The sequence below is a fragment of the Oreochromis aureus genome, linkage group 16, assembly GCF_013358895.1.
Source record: "Oreochromis aureus strain Israel breed Guangdong linkage group 16, ZZ_aureus, whole genome shotgun sequence".
In the NCBI taxonomy this organism is placed as follows: Eukaryota; Metazoa; Chordata; class Actinopteri; order Cichliformes; family Cichlidae; genus Oreochromis; species Oreochromis aureus.
Window position 1 is genome coordinate 29,628,086 of NC_052957.1, and position 16,683 is coordinate 29,644,768.

Below are 16,683 nucleotides of genomic sequence, written 5' to 3' on the forward strand. Positions count from 1 at the left end.
GTGGTATTTCATTGATTTGTTGCAGACTAGGCTTCACAGTTATTCACGTCATAAATTCATACTAAAGTTGGGAGTTAGCCTAACGAGGTCCACCTGAGCATAACTGGGCAAGCAAGGCCTGTAATAGTGCATTTCTTGTGGCTATCTGAAAAATCTGAATAGCATATTACTTTGCCTCATCCGTTTTATCAGCCCCACGTTCGTGTGATATTTCTCATTTCCAAGCTTCATTTTTCTGTCTGTGTCTGTGAGTAAAATGGTTGCACTCTGTGACTCCTGTCCTGAATCTGTCTCCTCTCTCCCTGCAGTCTGCAGACAAGGAGCGGGCGCTGGAGGAAACGAAGAGCTACACCACACAGTCTCTGGCCAGTGTCGCCTACCTCATCAACACGCTGGCCAACAATGTGCTGCAGATGCTGGACATCCAGGCCTCACAACTCCGCCGTATGGAGAGCTCCGTCAACCACATTTCACAGGTCCGCTGAACTTTGAATGTTCTCATTTCTTCTTAGAGGATTAAACAGCCGCTTTGTATGTGTGAGGGATGACGTTTAATGAAAATTCCTCCTCGCACTGCCTTTGTTATCCAAGTCAGGCGTCCAGAGGCACGCTGAAGGTTTCAAACTGTAAACATGGTCTGAAATATGAAGTTTGTGAGCAGGAATGCCCGTATACAAAGACACTGGTACACACATGGCATAAAATTATACACACCCGCAAGAGGGCTCCTAAATGAAAGGACATAACATGCAATCATGTATGCATGCATTTATGTTCAGCAGCCCAGAAGGAGTTTGTGCTTACAAATAGGACGAAAAAATCCTGAATGTTCAGCAGTAACAAAGTGAAGAGAGGTCAAATTATTAGCATAAAGTGGCTACGGTGGAGAAACTAGCCTTTTTCTCTGTACACACTATACAAAGATAAACAGGCTTTGATTGGTAATGTTTTTTTAGGGTTCAGGGTTAAAGCAGCAAACAGTCTTTAAATCAATATTTTTTATGGTGGTGTATACAGTGAAACGTAGACACGATGTTTATGGTGTCTCTGGAGAGAGAATGTGCGGCTCCTCTTTGCTTTGCAGAGTTTTATAATGAGCTTCAGCTCAGGGTTTGGCTGTCTCACTACGACTTCAAACCGCGTTTGTTTCACTCTCTCGGCATAAGAACATCTTTTTCAGCAGCAGCAGGGAGCTGTTTTCAGAGAAGCGTTAAAAGGCCACTGTGCACTGTTCGGCTCTGTGCTGTGAAGTGAAAAACACTTATACCTTAAATGTTAATGGGTAATGTTAGAATCATGGAGATGGGGCGATTTCTAACCAGGTTAATACTCTATGCAAACATAATTCTGTGTATGATCGCCGTCAAATCCAGGAAGACTCTAAAATGTGATACCAGGGTTCCGGTTTCTCCTGCAGAGTTTTTTTTTAACCTTCTTTACATGACTTACAGTAATATCGGATGCTATAGTAAATGAACAGTAATCCCTTTCATTTAAATGCTAACTGTTGGAGGACAAAGAACACAGAGCTCTAATTTTGTTTCTGTCAGCTGCTTGGATGAATAAAACCACCTGTAAGTGTGATTGCACCCAACAGTGGAGTGAAAGTGTGTGGTGCTGCCAGGGATCCGATCAGGCTTACACAACACTCTGCACCCACACATCTCACACTGCAGCTGTGTCCAACTTATTCCTGTTCCTAGAAAAACTCTGAGCTGACACGTCGCTCAGTGCACTCTATTGAGAAAAGAGCTATTTTCATTCACCGAGTGTTTAAATCCTCAACAGTCTCTTCACAGAGCAACTGTGTGCTTTGAGCAATAATCGTAGTTTTCAGTGGTACAGGGGCTCCATTCTCCTCGTCGGACCTCCAAATAATTAGTATAATCGGAATGCTCTGCAAGCAGAAATAATGAGATGCTTCTGTCCCTGTTATATCAGGCCAGGCTGTGGTCGCACGTCATAATTGCCGCTTTCTGTTCTGTGAGACACAGTCACATCTGTTGTGTAGGCGAACGCTTTATGCGGTGAGGAATTGCACTGAGATGATCTTTTAAAAATCCATTTTGCATTTGCGTGCTGCAGCGGCTGATAGGAGTCGTGGAAGGTGAGGCAGAGATGTCCCGGCGTGCTCGTAGCGCAGGCCGGATGCTCTGTCTTTGATTGGCGTGGGAGTTCATCATCTCTGCTTTAAAACAATCAAGTACAGTTTTAGTGACCTTTGAAAAAACAGGCTACTACATTATATACTGCTGGAGAGTGTAATCTGTCATAATACAGCATAATTTATTAGTAGATTTCTACTCAGCCTGGGAAAAGCCATCCAGAAATGCAGACTGAGCCAAGCAATTATCTCAACTTCACTGTGTGCAGATGACTCTCAAAGCTGTCACTACAATGTAGATTAACCTGGTTTGACTATAACTGCAAATAATAAACCAAATCCTCGTCCAACAAACCTCTCGACAAGAGGTGGGAGTTACCCAGCACCCCACACACAAAATACTTCACTCACAATGTGATTGTGGTGATTTTTAGCATTTTGTGATATGCTGAGTATTGCAATAACATATATTGTTATTTATCACCTTTTTCAAAACAAATAAAAAATAATAATGTTGGGATTTAGCCTGGTTTTCGTATGCAGCATGACAATTTGGAATTTGTATTATGAGTCTAAATCTGCAAAATAATTAGGAGAAGTTTAGTATTGTAGTGGAATAAATGGCATTTCTCCCTTTAAGTATCCCCCTGCAGGATGAAGGTGTCATTGTTCTGGAGAGAGAAGGCAGCAGCTGTCAGCCTGCAGCAAAGTTTCAAAAACCCACGTTTAAAAATTAAACAATCATTTTATCTACACACAGGCAGCTCTCGTCTTAGCTTGTTCTTTATTCCATTGCTATTCTTTGCTTAAAACAAGCAGGTGGTACACAGGAGCACTTTTCTTCAGCTTCTTTTAACAGGTGTCTTCATGGCTCTCCACCTGCCAAGGTTTTGACAGCTGTTGTCATATCTAGAAAAACACTTTCCTTTAACCACTTGGGTTCTCTGTCTCGGCTGTGGCGCTGCAGTGTTTCTTCTGTGTGTCTGTGTGTGCGTGTCAGAGAGGAGACGCCATAAACCTATCATGTGAGCATTAACTTGACTGTTTGGTCGGAAGCTGCTCGGGCTGATCTGTAAGGACACTGTGAACTCGGTGTCTGTTTATTTCTCTTACTGGCTGCATGCAGCTCATATAATTCAACTTCCCTTGGACCACACATGGGACCCACTGGCCATGCAGCAGCTGTTTAAAACAATAAGAATTATTGGTTGCGAAATACTTTGCAGCCTTCTGAGCGATTAAAATAAAGACACGCGCTGCACACTGTTGGAAGGCTGTGATTAACGAAGCACTAGAGCGAGCAGAATATGATCAGTGTTTCCAGTTATAATTCTGAAGTGAAAGGAACATCCAGGAGCAAAGCGATTCAGGACACCATCACTGTGGTGCACTTATAATACACACAGAAGTGTACAGGTTTCTGTTCTAGACTAAAACATGTAACGAGTATGTCCTCATTCAGCAAGGGGAAAAATGCTACATGAAGTTTGCACTTGCTTAAGAATGACTCTCATCATGCATCAACATCTTAATTAAACCAGAAGCTTAATTTAGCAGAGAAAAATGTTAATGTCAAAGTTTTAATCCTGAGGTTTTTTCAAAGCTCCCATTTAAAGGTGATTGATTTCGATTGTTACTTCTGCCAAGGAGGTTATGTATTTGGTAACACGCTGGATCCATGCTTTTTATTCCCTGTATAAACACGAAAGCTGGAAAGGTTTTGAATGAATACTGATAAAACTTTGTAGGTGTGTAGAGTACGCTCATTGTAACATTTAGAAGTCTTACAAGTGTGTTGTGTGTTGTCAACATATAGAAAGTGTCGTATAAAAAATTTAAAATATGTCACATTTGACCTCTGACCTCTCCTTCAAGGTCAATAGATTTATCTGAAGGTCAAAGTGATAATAATAATTTATAGAGCTTTTTAAAACACTTTGTTCTAACCTTTCCTTCTCATCAACCTCAGCTAAACTTTGTATCCACTGGTATTTCATCTATGTTGCTGCTACTATCTTAAGCTGCGTCCACGCCGGGAGCATTTCATTTAAAATCCATATTTCAGTTCGGAGCACTGACGCATTAAAATGAGTGCTATTTTTTTTTTTTTCGTGACTTTTTTTTTTTTTTTTTTCTTAATTTGCTCGTCCTCCATTTTTCTTCTTCCAGACGGTTGACATTCACAAGGAGAAGGTAGCGAGGCGGGAGATCGGCATCCTGACCACCAATAAAAACACGTCTCGCGCTCATAAAATTGTAGCTCCAGCCAATCCGGAGAGGCCAGTGCGCTACATCAGGAAGCCCATCGACTACAGTATGCTGGATGACATTGGCCATGGAGTCAAGGTAGGCAGAGTAATGAGGAAGAAATTTAATAACATCCGTTTATATGCACTCACATATTCAAGTGTTTATAAATGATTACATAGATTCTCATCCACACTCAAGTGTCTGCAGCATGTACCACCTTTTCTATTTTACTCTTCTTTATGTATTGCAAGCATCAGTAAACTCTTGAATGAATATCTCTGTGCCAGGTTTACTATATGTATTAATAAGAAATATATTTTTAAAAATCTCTTTAAAAAGAATTAGATAGAAATTGCATGTTTATGTGTATAACTGAGTGATAGTAGCCACAGTTTTTGTCTAAGCATGTAGAGTGTGCGCTTGTAAATAAATGGCTTTTATTAGGATAAGTAGCAATAATTAACTAGCCATCGCGCATTCACAATTATTTCTTTAACTGCACTCCTCCTCACTGTCCTCACTTTTTCTGTCCACCGGCTCTTCTTCATCTGTATTTCTGCCCTTTGTTTCTAATGGCTGCTGGTATTCGCATGGCACTGTTGCACTGTAACTAACCTTTAGACTACCCTGTCTCTTCTTTTCTCTTCCATTTGCTGTCATTGGCATATTAAGTGGTTGTTGAGGTTCAAGGTAAGGATGCACAAAACACCTACACAGATTAGAAGTGTGTTTGATAAAAGAAGGAACTTGTGTAATGTGGAAAATGCCATTAGAAAAGCAATAAATGCAGTAACGATCTAAGAAAGTGACTGTTGTGCTATTACTGCAGTGGTCAACAAACCAAGCAGCAAAATATACTAGAATCAGCTCACTCTTCCTACCTCTGTAACTTAACACTCAGCCCCTTTTCTTGATGCCAATTTTCACCTGATCATAAAAATCTATTTAATGCTTAATAAGTTCTCATATAAAAATCATAGCAGCCTGTTTAATGAGCTCTGTGCCTTTTATAAATGTATTATTGAGTGCACAGCCTGCCTGCTGTCCAACCGTGAAGTGACAGTTAGTGTTGGAAAATGTTCGAATGAGTCCTGAAGGTCTTAAAGGACTTATATATCATTCTACCCAGTATCACAGGACACGGTCAGAGGTGGTCTCCAGGACCTGATGTTTTAAAGCTGTCACAGGGGTGATTGTTGTTTTGAGCTGAGCTGAGCGCTGAGCATTAACACTGTGTTTGTTCTCACAGGTGAATGGTCAGCCGAACATGAAACTTGGAGGGGGTCTGTCTCGGTCAAACCCTCCCACACAAAAACCGCCCAGCCCTCCGAGGGCAGGCAAGGGCATCTTGGGGTATGTACACAGCCTAGCACCAACTCCCACATGTGTATGTTCTTTCCCTTACTAGTATTCACCTTGTCTTATCCTTTGTGCTTCCATGGTTTAATATAAGTGAATTTTCTGTGTATTTCTTGGAACTTGAGTATTTGTCTCAATTTTTTTTTCTTAAATGTGTGAGTAGTGTGGCCTCCATGGGGTACAAATCCAATTTTGGAATGCGTAAAATTAGAGCTGGGCGATAAAACGATAACGATATGTATTGCGAAATAACTTTTTCTCGATAAACTATTATGCGATAGACCTCATCTCTCTTGTCCTCTTAAAAAAAAAAAAGAACAGCCAATCCAAATTAAGTAGCGCAGAGCCGAACCAATCACAGCCGCAGCGTCACGTCACATGACTTGTTACGTACACACAAGCGCCAAAGGCGCACATGTGTGTATTTGTTTTGCAGCCGGGCCGCCCAGGTAATGAAGGAAATGAGTTTGCCGACTAGAGAAAATCAACCGAGAGCGTGGCGAAGGTTACCAAAAAAAACAGATGATGGTTCCAATGCCGGAGAGCTTGTCGAACGGAAGGGCCACAGAAGTTCCGTAGTGTGAAGGTATTTCGGCTATTTTGTCAGACTAAAGTAACTGTTAAAACTGTTTGAAAAGCTAAGCTATACAACAAGGAGAGAATTTCCTTTTAGTTCTCAGTTTATTTGATATTGACAAAAGTTAGTCAATTTTGTCTGTTCTTCTGTAAAACGACCTAAGATTTATTTTTAGAATTAATATTTTGTTTCTAAGTGGAATCGACAATTTAGTGGTGTGTTTTGTTTGTTCTATTTTGAAACTTAAACGCTTTAGCGGCTGCCTTTTGTGTAGTTTACAATATTTGCCTTTATTTATCTGAAACTGAAGTCTCATGTTCCTTAAGTACATCTACCCTGTTGAACTTATTATGGGAAATAAATATTTTAATTAAAACAAGCTGCTAATTATTTCACATTTTACTTGTGAGCAACGGCACATTTAAATCTTACAAATATAGTTATTTGGCTTATATCGTGATATATATCGTTATCGCCTGAAATGAAAAAAACATATCGTGATATGAAAAAATCTTATATCGCCCAGCTCTACGTAAAATGTAAACAAAAACAGAATGCACTTATTTGCAAATCTCATAACCCCGTATTTGTTTTCTCAGTAGAACATATAAAACATACCAGATGTTTAAACTGAGACCGTTTTCTATTTCATGAAAAATATTAGCTCATTTTGGAAAAAAGTGTTTTCACTGTGTAGCAACCTCAACCTTTATGTTGTATTTTTTGCTCCATAATACGCCAAATTTATTCAGTCTAGCACACTTCAGTACAACTCACTCTTCTACCATGAAGCCGTCATGTTGTAATGTAATGATTTAGTCATCAAATTACATTGTTTTGTTTTTTAATGCCATACCTCAGCGATCATGGACATCCAATATTGATTTTCTCCTTGTCTCTTGCGCACAGAGATTTCTCCAGATTCTTGCCTTCTTTAATGACATGCATACTGTAAATGATGAAATACTTGTAATTTTACATTGAAGAAGATTATTTCGAAATACTAACCTCTGCCCGTCTTTTATTCCCAAGTATATTATTGACCTGTTGCCAATTAACTTAATTAGTAGGAAAATATTTCTCCTGTTTTTCCTTCTAATGCCACTAACTTGGAAAAGTAAATGATACCTTTAATGCCCCCCCACCCCCCCAATGTTTGGACACATGTTTAGTGATTCCATATTTTTCCTGAAATGGTAAAATCTCCTTCATATGCTCTGTTGTGAATATAATATTGGTTTGAGATTTGCAGATTGTTGCTTTCTGACTGTATGTAGATTTTACACAGCATCCCAATTTCAATATAAATGGACTAATAAGATAAATCTGCTCTCACAGATGTGTTGTTTTCTGAACTGACTTTGAGATAAGTCGTGTGCATGTGTGAACCTGCTGCAGATTGTGTGTGTTTGTGTCTTGTGGAAGGATGGAGCGTCCTGCCGCAAGCTTATTACAGATTTGACCCGGCAGAAGGGAATGACACACACACACACACACACACACACACACACACACACACACACACACACACACACACACACACACACACAGAGTAAAATGCAGTGCTCAGAGGAATAACGTCATGCGTTGTGAAAGCTTGTTGTGTTCTCTCCCCTCAAACATCTAGGTCACCCAGCTGTAGCCCTCCTTCTTTCTCTCTCCTTATCTTCATCTTGATTTCACTCTTTTCTCTCTCTTTTTTTAACTTTCTCATTCCTTATTCCTTATTTATTCCCTTTGTCTTACTTTCTCTGGGTCCAGCTTTCTCGAGTAAATATTGGGTGGTCCAATGCCATTTTTACATTTTGAGAAAGAGAGTGTAATCACATTTGTCTGTATATGCCTGTACATTTTCATAATCTGATACTCCTGGCAAGTATATGTAACCAGTAGAGTTGGTGAGCTAGCTGTGGGCCTGTTATTTGCTGAGATGTATTCAACATTTGTGGAATCACACTCATTAAAGGAAGGTGTGCTGAATTAGCTAGCACAACACACATAAGCCTATATACCATAGACAATATAAAAGATGGATGTCGACTGTTGATTTTGACCCAACATTTTGCGTTTGGACCTTCCACCATGCTGGTTCTTCTGAGCCAGAAGTTCTTGTATTTGGATTAAAATGACAGAGTGCTTATTAGCTAATTAGTAGCTAACGCTAGGCAGCTTTGTGAATACAGCCAGAGACAGTATAAAAGATGGTTGTAGCAACTATGAGATTCACATGAGCATCTTGACCTGACGTCACCCTCTTCGTATTGTGATACTTGACAACCAAGGTGTGGATGTTACCAGGAAACCACACGCTAACTGGCTAACGACTTGTCAGTCACATGTTGCTAACCAATAAGAATTTCCTGGATAATCCCACTTTCTAAAACTCTATTGGTTGTTTTCTCCACGGACTTCTATAGGACCATTAGCCTTTTTCTAACCACAGGTATCGTCCCCTGGTGGCCAAAAAAAGGGATGCAGGTTTGTATTTATGTATTTACTGGCTTCACTTTTCAGACTTGGAAGCTACATCCATGTAAAATCAAATTCACCAAAAGAGAACCACAAGCTTCTTGGAATGTCCACATCAGTTACTAAGTGATATTGGTGGGTTATTTTCATGAAAATGCTCCAAAAGGCACCAACAGCAATAACACCTAAGAGCTCCAGGTCAGTGACTCCGGTCAGAGGAGCTAACTTACATCCTGGTGCATTACCTTATTACAATATTTATTGCAATACTTTGATTGTCTTTGTGCAGCAGGTAGGCTCATAGGTGGCCTCATTCAGTCTGTGTTGTCTGCTGTGTTGCTTCCTATTTCCTGTAACCTGCTGATCAGCCACCTGTTGTACCATGTTGAACAGCACGGCAGGATTGTTTCCCTGCTGAAAGAGCCCTGACTAGCCAAAGATCATCACAAGACTGCAAACAACCCGTATTGCAACACAATCTTACAATGTTGCGCTACTGCTGTCTCATTTCATAAGCAACACTGAAGTTAGGAATAGGTCACTGTCTAGTTCTCTGATATTTAAATAATTCTACTTTTTAAACCTAATGTCCAGAAGTCTGACATTTGGTGCAGTATGACAACAAATAAGATGAGAACGTGTTTGCGTTCCTAAGAATGAGGGAGCAGAAGCAGCTCAGCAGTTGGCTGGAACTTTGAGTTGACTGGAGCTTTGGTGCACAAGCCAAATGTCTGTCCACACACACACACACACACACACACACACACACACACACTCTAACACAAATGTGCATGGAGAGACGAGGAACAAATCACAGCAGTGAGCTGGCGTAATGCTGTAATCAACAGGCCTTCTGACGACTCACACTCACATAAACAACAACCCAGACGATTCAGAGAGTTTTCACCTTCTAAGTTTGACTGTTCTTTCTTTAGCACCAGTGTTAATCGGATTGGATTAACACTGCGGGGCTTTAAACTTGGTGAAATAACAGAATAGACATAAATGGGAAACCCTAATAGAAAGTTCAAATAAATGACTGTAAATCTGCTTAGAAATCATGCAGTCTTTTTCTTTTGCATACAGTGATAACTGCTTGTGCATTACATGACTCATAGGTTGCAGAAATATTGGATGTAACTGTAATTATTAGTGAGGAGGAGTTAACCAGGTGGATACTGTGCCTGCCTTGTGTTATGTTTCTTCAGTAAGTGACATTTATTGTGCTGATCCATGGCTTTACTCTGATTTTGGTCAGTTTTTTGTTGTCCTCTATTGGCGTTCATTCGTCCTTATTCTCTACATACAGCTCTGTGACGCAGGAGGAATTGTATTTCTCTAAAAATACACACTGGCCTTTGAACATGACCTTTACTGATTTTATTCTTTTTGTTCCACAGCAGGAAGGAGGCTATAGCTAGCTCACATTTGATGCAGAGATAAGGTGTACTTGCATATCAGTACTGATGCTTTAACTGTGCTTGTGGCTATTTAATGTTACTTTCAGGAGCGATCCTTTGTCACCAGAATCAAATTTGTCTCCCCATTAACCCTGTCTTCACCCTTACGTTTTGCATGTACAGGAAGAACTCCCCCTACAGGACACTGGAGCCTGTACGCCCCCCTGTTGTACCCAATGATTATGTCTCCAGCCCTACCAGAAACAATTTGGCAGGGGGACAGCTTCCAAGTCCGGCCCGCACCGCTACCCTCAACCATCGACCCCGAACATACAGGTAGTCGGGTCAGTGGGTAAACGTGGCCTGCCAGAATGGGGTTCAGAGCTTTTGCTTTTCCCTGCTGAAATTCTTTTGCATCTCTACATTTATAAAACTTTGACAAACTTTAAAATCACTGCTGGGGTTTTTTGTTGTTGTTTTTTTGTTTAGACATGATTTTCATTTCACCCTGACAGATTTGTTTAAGACAGACCAGCTTAAAAAGCTAAAGGAGAGATTGTTTTCTCTCTCATCCTCACGCTCTCTTTGCATTCCTCCTTTTGCAGCGTGTTTTAGTTCATGCTTCCATTCTTGGTCATTTACAGCTGATCTAATTGGCTTGCACGGTGACTAAACATTGAGCATATATTTCAGAACTCCTGGAGAATCGTTTTTCAGTGCAGGACAAAATGTATCCTGCAGAAAACATTCTCAGCTTTTGACTTCATCAACAAAATAAGATACAGGGAGAAAGATTTCAATATAGCGCTACAGCTATAGCAATACTATACTATAGCAATACAGCCACAAAATTCATTAATTAATGCCATCTTGGCCTTAAAGTCTTGATCAACTTCAGAAGCTTAAATCTAAACATTTCATGAAATCTGCTATAAATCTCCGCTCCAGATAACTGACAAACAAATGCATATTTCATGCAGCACTACAGAAATACAGTCTCGCTCACGTTCCTCTAGGCCTCTGTAATCTTTCACCTGCTATGGCTTCTCTGCTGCTGTCCAGTGTTTCCTCTGTGGATTTGCTCAGCAGGGAGTACATGCTTGTTTTGGTTCATTTCAAATACACTGTTCATTGCTAAAAGGATTTTATGTTGTTCTTTTATTAACCTAATCATAAGTGTTAGTGTTACTGCTGAGAGAACACAGAGGACACACAGAACTAACTTTCTGCTTACATCCTCACAGCATCAACTAACTGATTCATTTTCAGCTTGTAGTTTTCTTTTGTCTCCTCTGCAGTTTATGTAGCTGTTGGTGTCCTGGATAGGAGAGAGAGGCAAATACTTTGAATTTTGCATTTGAAAATAAATGTTTAAGTCTTTGACAGTGTTTGTGTTAATCTCACAGACAGCATAAAAGATGGACATAGCCACCATGTCATTACCTTTCAGACTCCTGGTATGAAATTTCTGAGCTGAGCATTTTGGCCGTCTCTGTGTTTTATACTCTTCATACTCTTTATATGTGATAAAGAGTATGACCGGTTGAGGGGCGGACCAGAATCTCACTTTCCAATAACTTTCCAATAACGTGATTGACAGGTGCGTAGCCAATGAACATAATCCTCTGTTCTGACACTTGGAAAAGTCACAAATGTTACAAAATGAGTTTCATCATGAACTAGTCACTGAGCCATAGAGCAATAGAGATGTATGGTGGTTTTCTTGTAGACTTCTGTACAACCAGTATGCTTTCTACAAACACAAGAGTTTCCCTCTGGTCGTCTGTAAAAAGAATGCAGGTTCACTTTTTTAGACCCAGAATTTACGTTCTTGTTATGCTGTCTGTGGTTGCTCTAAAAGGCACCCTTTGTGGTAATTGTGCAGGGCTGATGTAGCATTTTAAAAATGAATAAACAAGAGTGTAGATTATTTAGAGCCTGGCTCTGTTTTGTCCAATCACAGCTCTGCCTCAAACTATTCTCAAGTCCTTCCCATCCAGTCACCACCTTCAGCTCGGTCACTCTAAAACTGATTAGATTGCATGTGTTGTGTTTATGGTTTCATTGCTCCTGTAATGATGTTAGCTCTCTCTCATTCTGCTGCTGTTTCTTCTCATCTTCATCAGCGAGTCATCCTCTTCCCCTGCTGCCTTTGCCTTTAATATTAGTTTGCTTTTATCTGTCGCTCTTTTTTTTTATGCCTTTTGAAAAATCATGACTGAGTAAGCAGTCAGTGAGTGTTTCATATCCACTTTTTTTTTTAATTGTTTACATTTTCTGGAGTGTAAAAATTGAGCTGTTTTTTGTTGATTATGTAATTTTGGAAAACTGTGAAATACTACACATCATGTTTTCTTGGTCTACAAGTTCAGAGGTCTTTTTTTGTAAACATGATATTAACAATGTTATAAAGCAAAAAAATAAGTTCCTCACAGCAGAATTACTCAACAGCCTTTCTGCTCATTAAATCCAGTTCCAGGTTGTGAGGCTGAGAAATCTGCTCTTATCAAATCTTTTGTTTCAGTTCATCAATTCTTATTAGCAAAGACGAGCGTGTACAAAACATCCAGTTAGAAGCTGATGCCATGTGACTCCTGGTTGCTGCTTTATTAGCATTCGTGTTGTAAATGACTTGCCAGGCCAAAGGCCAGAGGGCGTAGTGTAAGAGGGCGAAGGCTGGAAGTAAGAAAGAAAGTCTAAAGAAAGAATAAAGTAGAAAAAATAATATGAATATGAAACTATATTGGACCCGTATTATTGGCGGGCTGATATTAGCTATTTGCATTTATAATGGATGGAAAATAAAAGCAGCTGCTTGGTGTAAATTAAAGATTTAAGGTAATGCTTTGGCCCCACAACAGATAATTTGGAACTGAACAGAGACCAAAACACACTCAGTAAATATGGTGTGTAAATAACGTAAATATGATTCCTGTCCTTTATTCCTTTCTGGCTCATTTGTGACCGTATCACAGGCCAGACCTTGAAAATCACTCGTCTAGACGATGTGTTTCGTGCAGGAAGCCAGATTCACTGCTGAGCCAAATGTAGGCTTGCTGCGGGCCATGTGTGCCCAGCTGCCATCGTATAGGAGACAGCTCAACTCCTTTTTATCTGTGTAGTGTATGGCGTTATTTTTGTGCCACTATTCTGAGCGCACGTAAAAAAAATTTGAGCGCACGTAAAAAAAAAAGTTTGCAGGTGCAAGTGTTGCATTTTGAGGAGAAATTTATTTTAAACAAAGAAAAGCTAAATTTGAGTGAACAAAATTCATTCCTGCGTGCAAAAAATGTATTTCAGTGTTTGCTATTATCCACACACACACACACACACACACACACACACACACACACACACACACACACACACACACACACACACACACACACACACACACACACACACACACACACACTAGCAGCCCCTCTCGCTCAGTTTTTGCATTTGCGCTTGTTCGCAATGTGTCGCTTGCGCTCTCAACATTTCTGCCCGTGTGCGCTCAACTCTTTCTGTACACTGTTATATTTGTGCCACAAAACCAGCCAATCACAGACTTGGACGCAAAAAAATCTGATTGGCTGGGTTTTGGGGGGGTATTTTTTGTTTTTGGGGGTTTTTTTTTGATTGGCTGTTTTCGTCTCCATTCAGCTCGAAATGACGAAATGCAATATCCTAGAATCCATTTCGTCCAAAACTCAAACGAGGCAGTGGCGGAGGAACACAGAGTGGCAGAGTTTGAAATATTACTCTTTCGGGGTCACAAAATAAACTTTTAAGATATTTTCATGCGAGAATGTTGCTGTGTAAACTTTAAATATCTGCTCGATTTATCGAGACATCACATATTTGCATAAGTGCTCTAATGTTTTCGGAGATGCCCGTTACCCAACAGCAGACCGGGTGGTCACTCGGGTTAAACATAATATATAAGGCTGAACTGACAAAAAAATCGGCCGACTACACAATAGGATGTAACTTCAACTGTGAGAATCCTGGTAATACGACTTTTGGTCGTTTTAATTGTGACCCAGGAACCATTCATCAGTAATATTGAGGTTTTTGTCCTGTCTCGCTCTCTTCTCTTTGCCCTCACACCCCAACCAGTAGCGTCACTTGGCTGCCCCTCCCTGGGCCTGGTTCTGCCAGAGCTTTCTTCCTGTTAAAAGGGAGTTTTTTCCTTCCCGCTGTTGCCAGATGCTTGCTCTTAGGAGGTCTGATTGTTGGGGTTTTAATTTTATAATCAAAATTATACCTTAAACCTAAACTCGAATGTTTGTAGGGCTTTCCACACATAGAGAGCAATGTCCTATCACACAGTTTACACCAATAAATTTTTAAATACATACTTGTTGTAAATTTGCTATAGTCTCTCCTTATAGATAGCCTTTAAGTGCAGCCAAAATTAGTGGGGGTTTTTTTTTTTTTTTATGACTTTCATGAGCCAAGTCAAAGAGCTTTACGACTTGTTTGAGAAATTGCTGTTTCGTTTCCATGCGTGCCATAGATAATCTTATCCTATTGGTTACAGAACCTGCTGTAGTACTGGTGGTGAGGTGGGACATTTGACATTCATTTCAATGCTTTTTCAGCTTGAATGCTTTTATCAGAGGAGTCATGAAATAAAGGTTTGATAGGAGATTATTTGGCCTCGCAGCTCAGTGATTCTGGTATTTTACCCATTTGGAACTGGATCCAAGGTGGAACGCATCCCTATGCAGGACACTGACTTCCCCCACTCTGTCTGTGTGCAGTGGTAGCAGTGGAGGCAGCCATCCCAGCAGCAGCAGTCGGAGCAGCAGTAGGGAGAACAGCGGCAGTGGCAGCGTGGGCATTCCCATCGCTGTGCCCACACCCTCCCCACCCTCCACCTTCCCAGGTAACGCTCAGAAATATACACATCTGTGCTACACATCTGCCCACCATTCCTCCAATTCTAACTGGACTCTTTGTACTATTAACATTTTATATTTTAAACTCATTCTAAAGTTATAAACTATATAAACAGCCTAATTTTTGAGTGTGTAATTTCTGCACTTGATATTCAGCTCCCCTGCTGTTTGTCCTTTCACTCACTCCCTCCTCTAACCTTATTTCCTAACTCCTTCCTCCTTTCCATCCTTCCTTTTCTTCTGCCTGAAGTTTCCCCGACTGCCGGACCTGCTAGCTCGTCCTCCACTGCTCCTAACTCTTCCCCTTCCCCCTCCCCAACTCCTTCCTCCTTCTCCTCCTCCTCCTCCACTACAACCTTAACACAACCCAACGCACCTCTGCCTCCGAGCTCACCTTCTCAACATGCCAACTCACCTTCCCAAGCAAACTCGCAAGCGAATGCGCCAAATGCCGGCACCTCCCCACCCTCTAACTCTTCCCCAAGCACATCCGAAGTCCAGTCGGAGCTGCTTCCCCCTGCCCCTCCACCTCCACTTTCCTCCTCCTCCTCTTCTTCATCACCTACTGAAGGTGAGTTTTCAGGGACACCTCTGCTCTCCAAACATCACCAAGTCTTCCTTTGTCTCTCTGTTTCTGTGGATTTTATCTCCACTCCAGGGAGCTAATCTTTACCTCTTTCCTTCATGTTTAACACACAGAAAATTAAAATTGAATTGAATCACGAGTCACTGATTGATTGATACGCACTGTATTAAGAAAATATGAGTTCATAACGTTGCCCCTCTCTGCTGGTCAGGCCCTATCGTCCCTCAGTTCTACAGTATGAACCGGCCTCAGCCTCGACAGCAAACCCCACAGGTGGGGGGGTCACTGCCTTACCGCCGCCCCCCATCGGTGACCGGTCAGCCAATTACAACCCAGAATCAGGTCAATGGCGGTCCCTACTACAACCAGAGCCCAGGTATGCAGTATAAAAGCAGCCACCAGTCACTCCACTCCCACATTGAGAAAGTTTGGTAAAAATTTGTCTTTTGTGTTTGCAGCCTCTCCCCCGCCCCCCTCCCTGCTCCAGTTCACCCCTCAGCTTCCTCTGATGGGGTTTGTAGCTCGAGTTCAGGAGTCCAGTGAGTATTAATCTGGATTCTTTTTCAGTAATTTATCAGAGAAATGTTTCTGCACATCATTTTTCTCGTGAACATCTGTGTGTCAAAACGGATGACATCATCAGCTTTTAAGCCCAGATTCAGTTCTGGTTGTGTAAAGTATCCCCCACCTCCAGTTTCAGACGCCCCCCCTCCCCCGCAGCCTGCCACTGAGAACCAAGTAGCACACGAGGAGCCCCTGCCCACTCCTCAGCCAGCTGAGGATGGGCATGAAGAGGAGGACTCAGCAGTAGTGGAGTATAACGACCCGTATGCTGAAGAAGACCCACCGTGGGCCCCCAGGAACTACTTAGAGAAAGGTACACCACAGAAATACACAGAGGCAACAAAGTACTTACAGTTTGCATTGTTTATGAGGTTGTCTTAGATCACTCCACCAGTGTTCTTTGAATTAGCTGCTCATATATGTAGCCTCAAACTGTGTCTCCGGGTAGAATAACGCAACTTGGATTTAAGGTAAAACCTAAGTCA

General features: G+C 41.1%; 1 protein-coding gene across 4 annotated transcripts in view; it reads left to right on the forward strand.

Annotated features, from left to right (window-relative positions):
* The window catches only part of LOC116325679 (abl interactor 2-like), a 30,628-nt gene that overhangs the window by 10,698 nt on the left and 3,247 nt on the right, over positions 1–16,683 (forward strand). Inside the window, exons 2-11 of one of the 4 annotated variants that reach the window (XM_031746645.2) lie at positions 309–476; positions 4,274–4,450; positions 5,027–5,044; positions 5,604–5,707; positions 10,343–10,495; positions 14,911–15,035; positions 15,299–15,619; positions 15,846–16,010; positions 16,093–16,173; positions 16,329–16,511. In XM_031746645.2, the coding sequence (XP_031602505.1) occupies positions 309–476; positions 4,274–4,450; positions 5,027–5,044; positions 5,604–5,707; positions 10,343–10,495; positions 14,911–15,035; positions 15,299–15,619; positions 15,846–16,010; positions 16,093–16,173; positions 16,329–16,511 (1,495 nt within the window). The remainder of the gene's footprint in view (positions 1–308; positions 477–4,273; positions 4,451–5,026; positions 5,045–5,603; positions 5,708–10,342; positions 10,496–14,910; positions 15,036–15,298; positions 15,620–15,845; positions 16,011–16,092; positions 16,174–16,328; positions 16,512–16,683) is intronic. The other 3 variants (XM_031746646.2, XM_031746647.2, XM_031746648.2) reach the window with 3 other exon arrangements.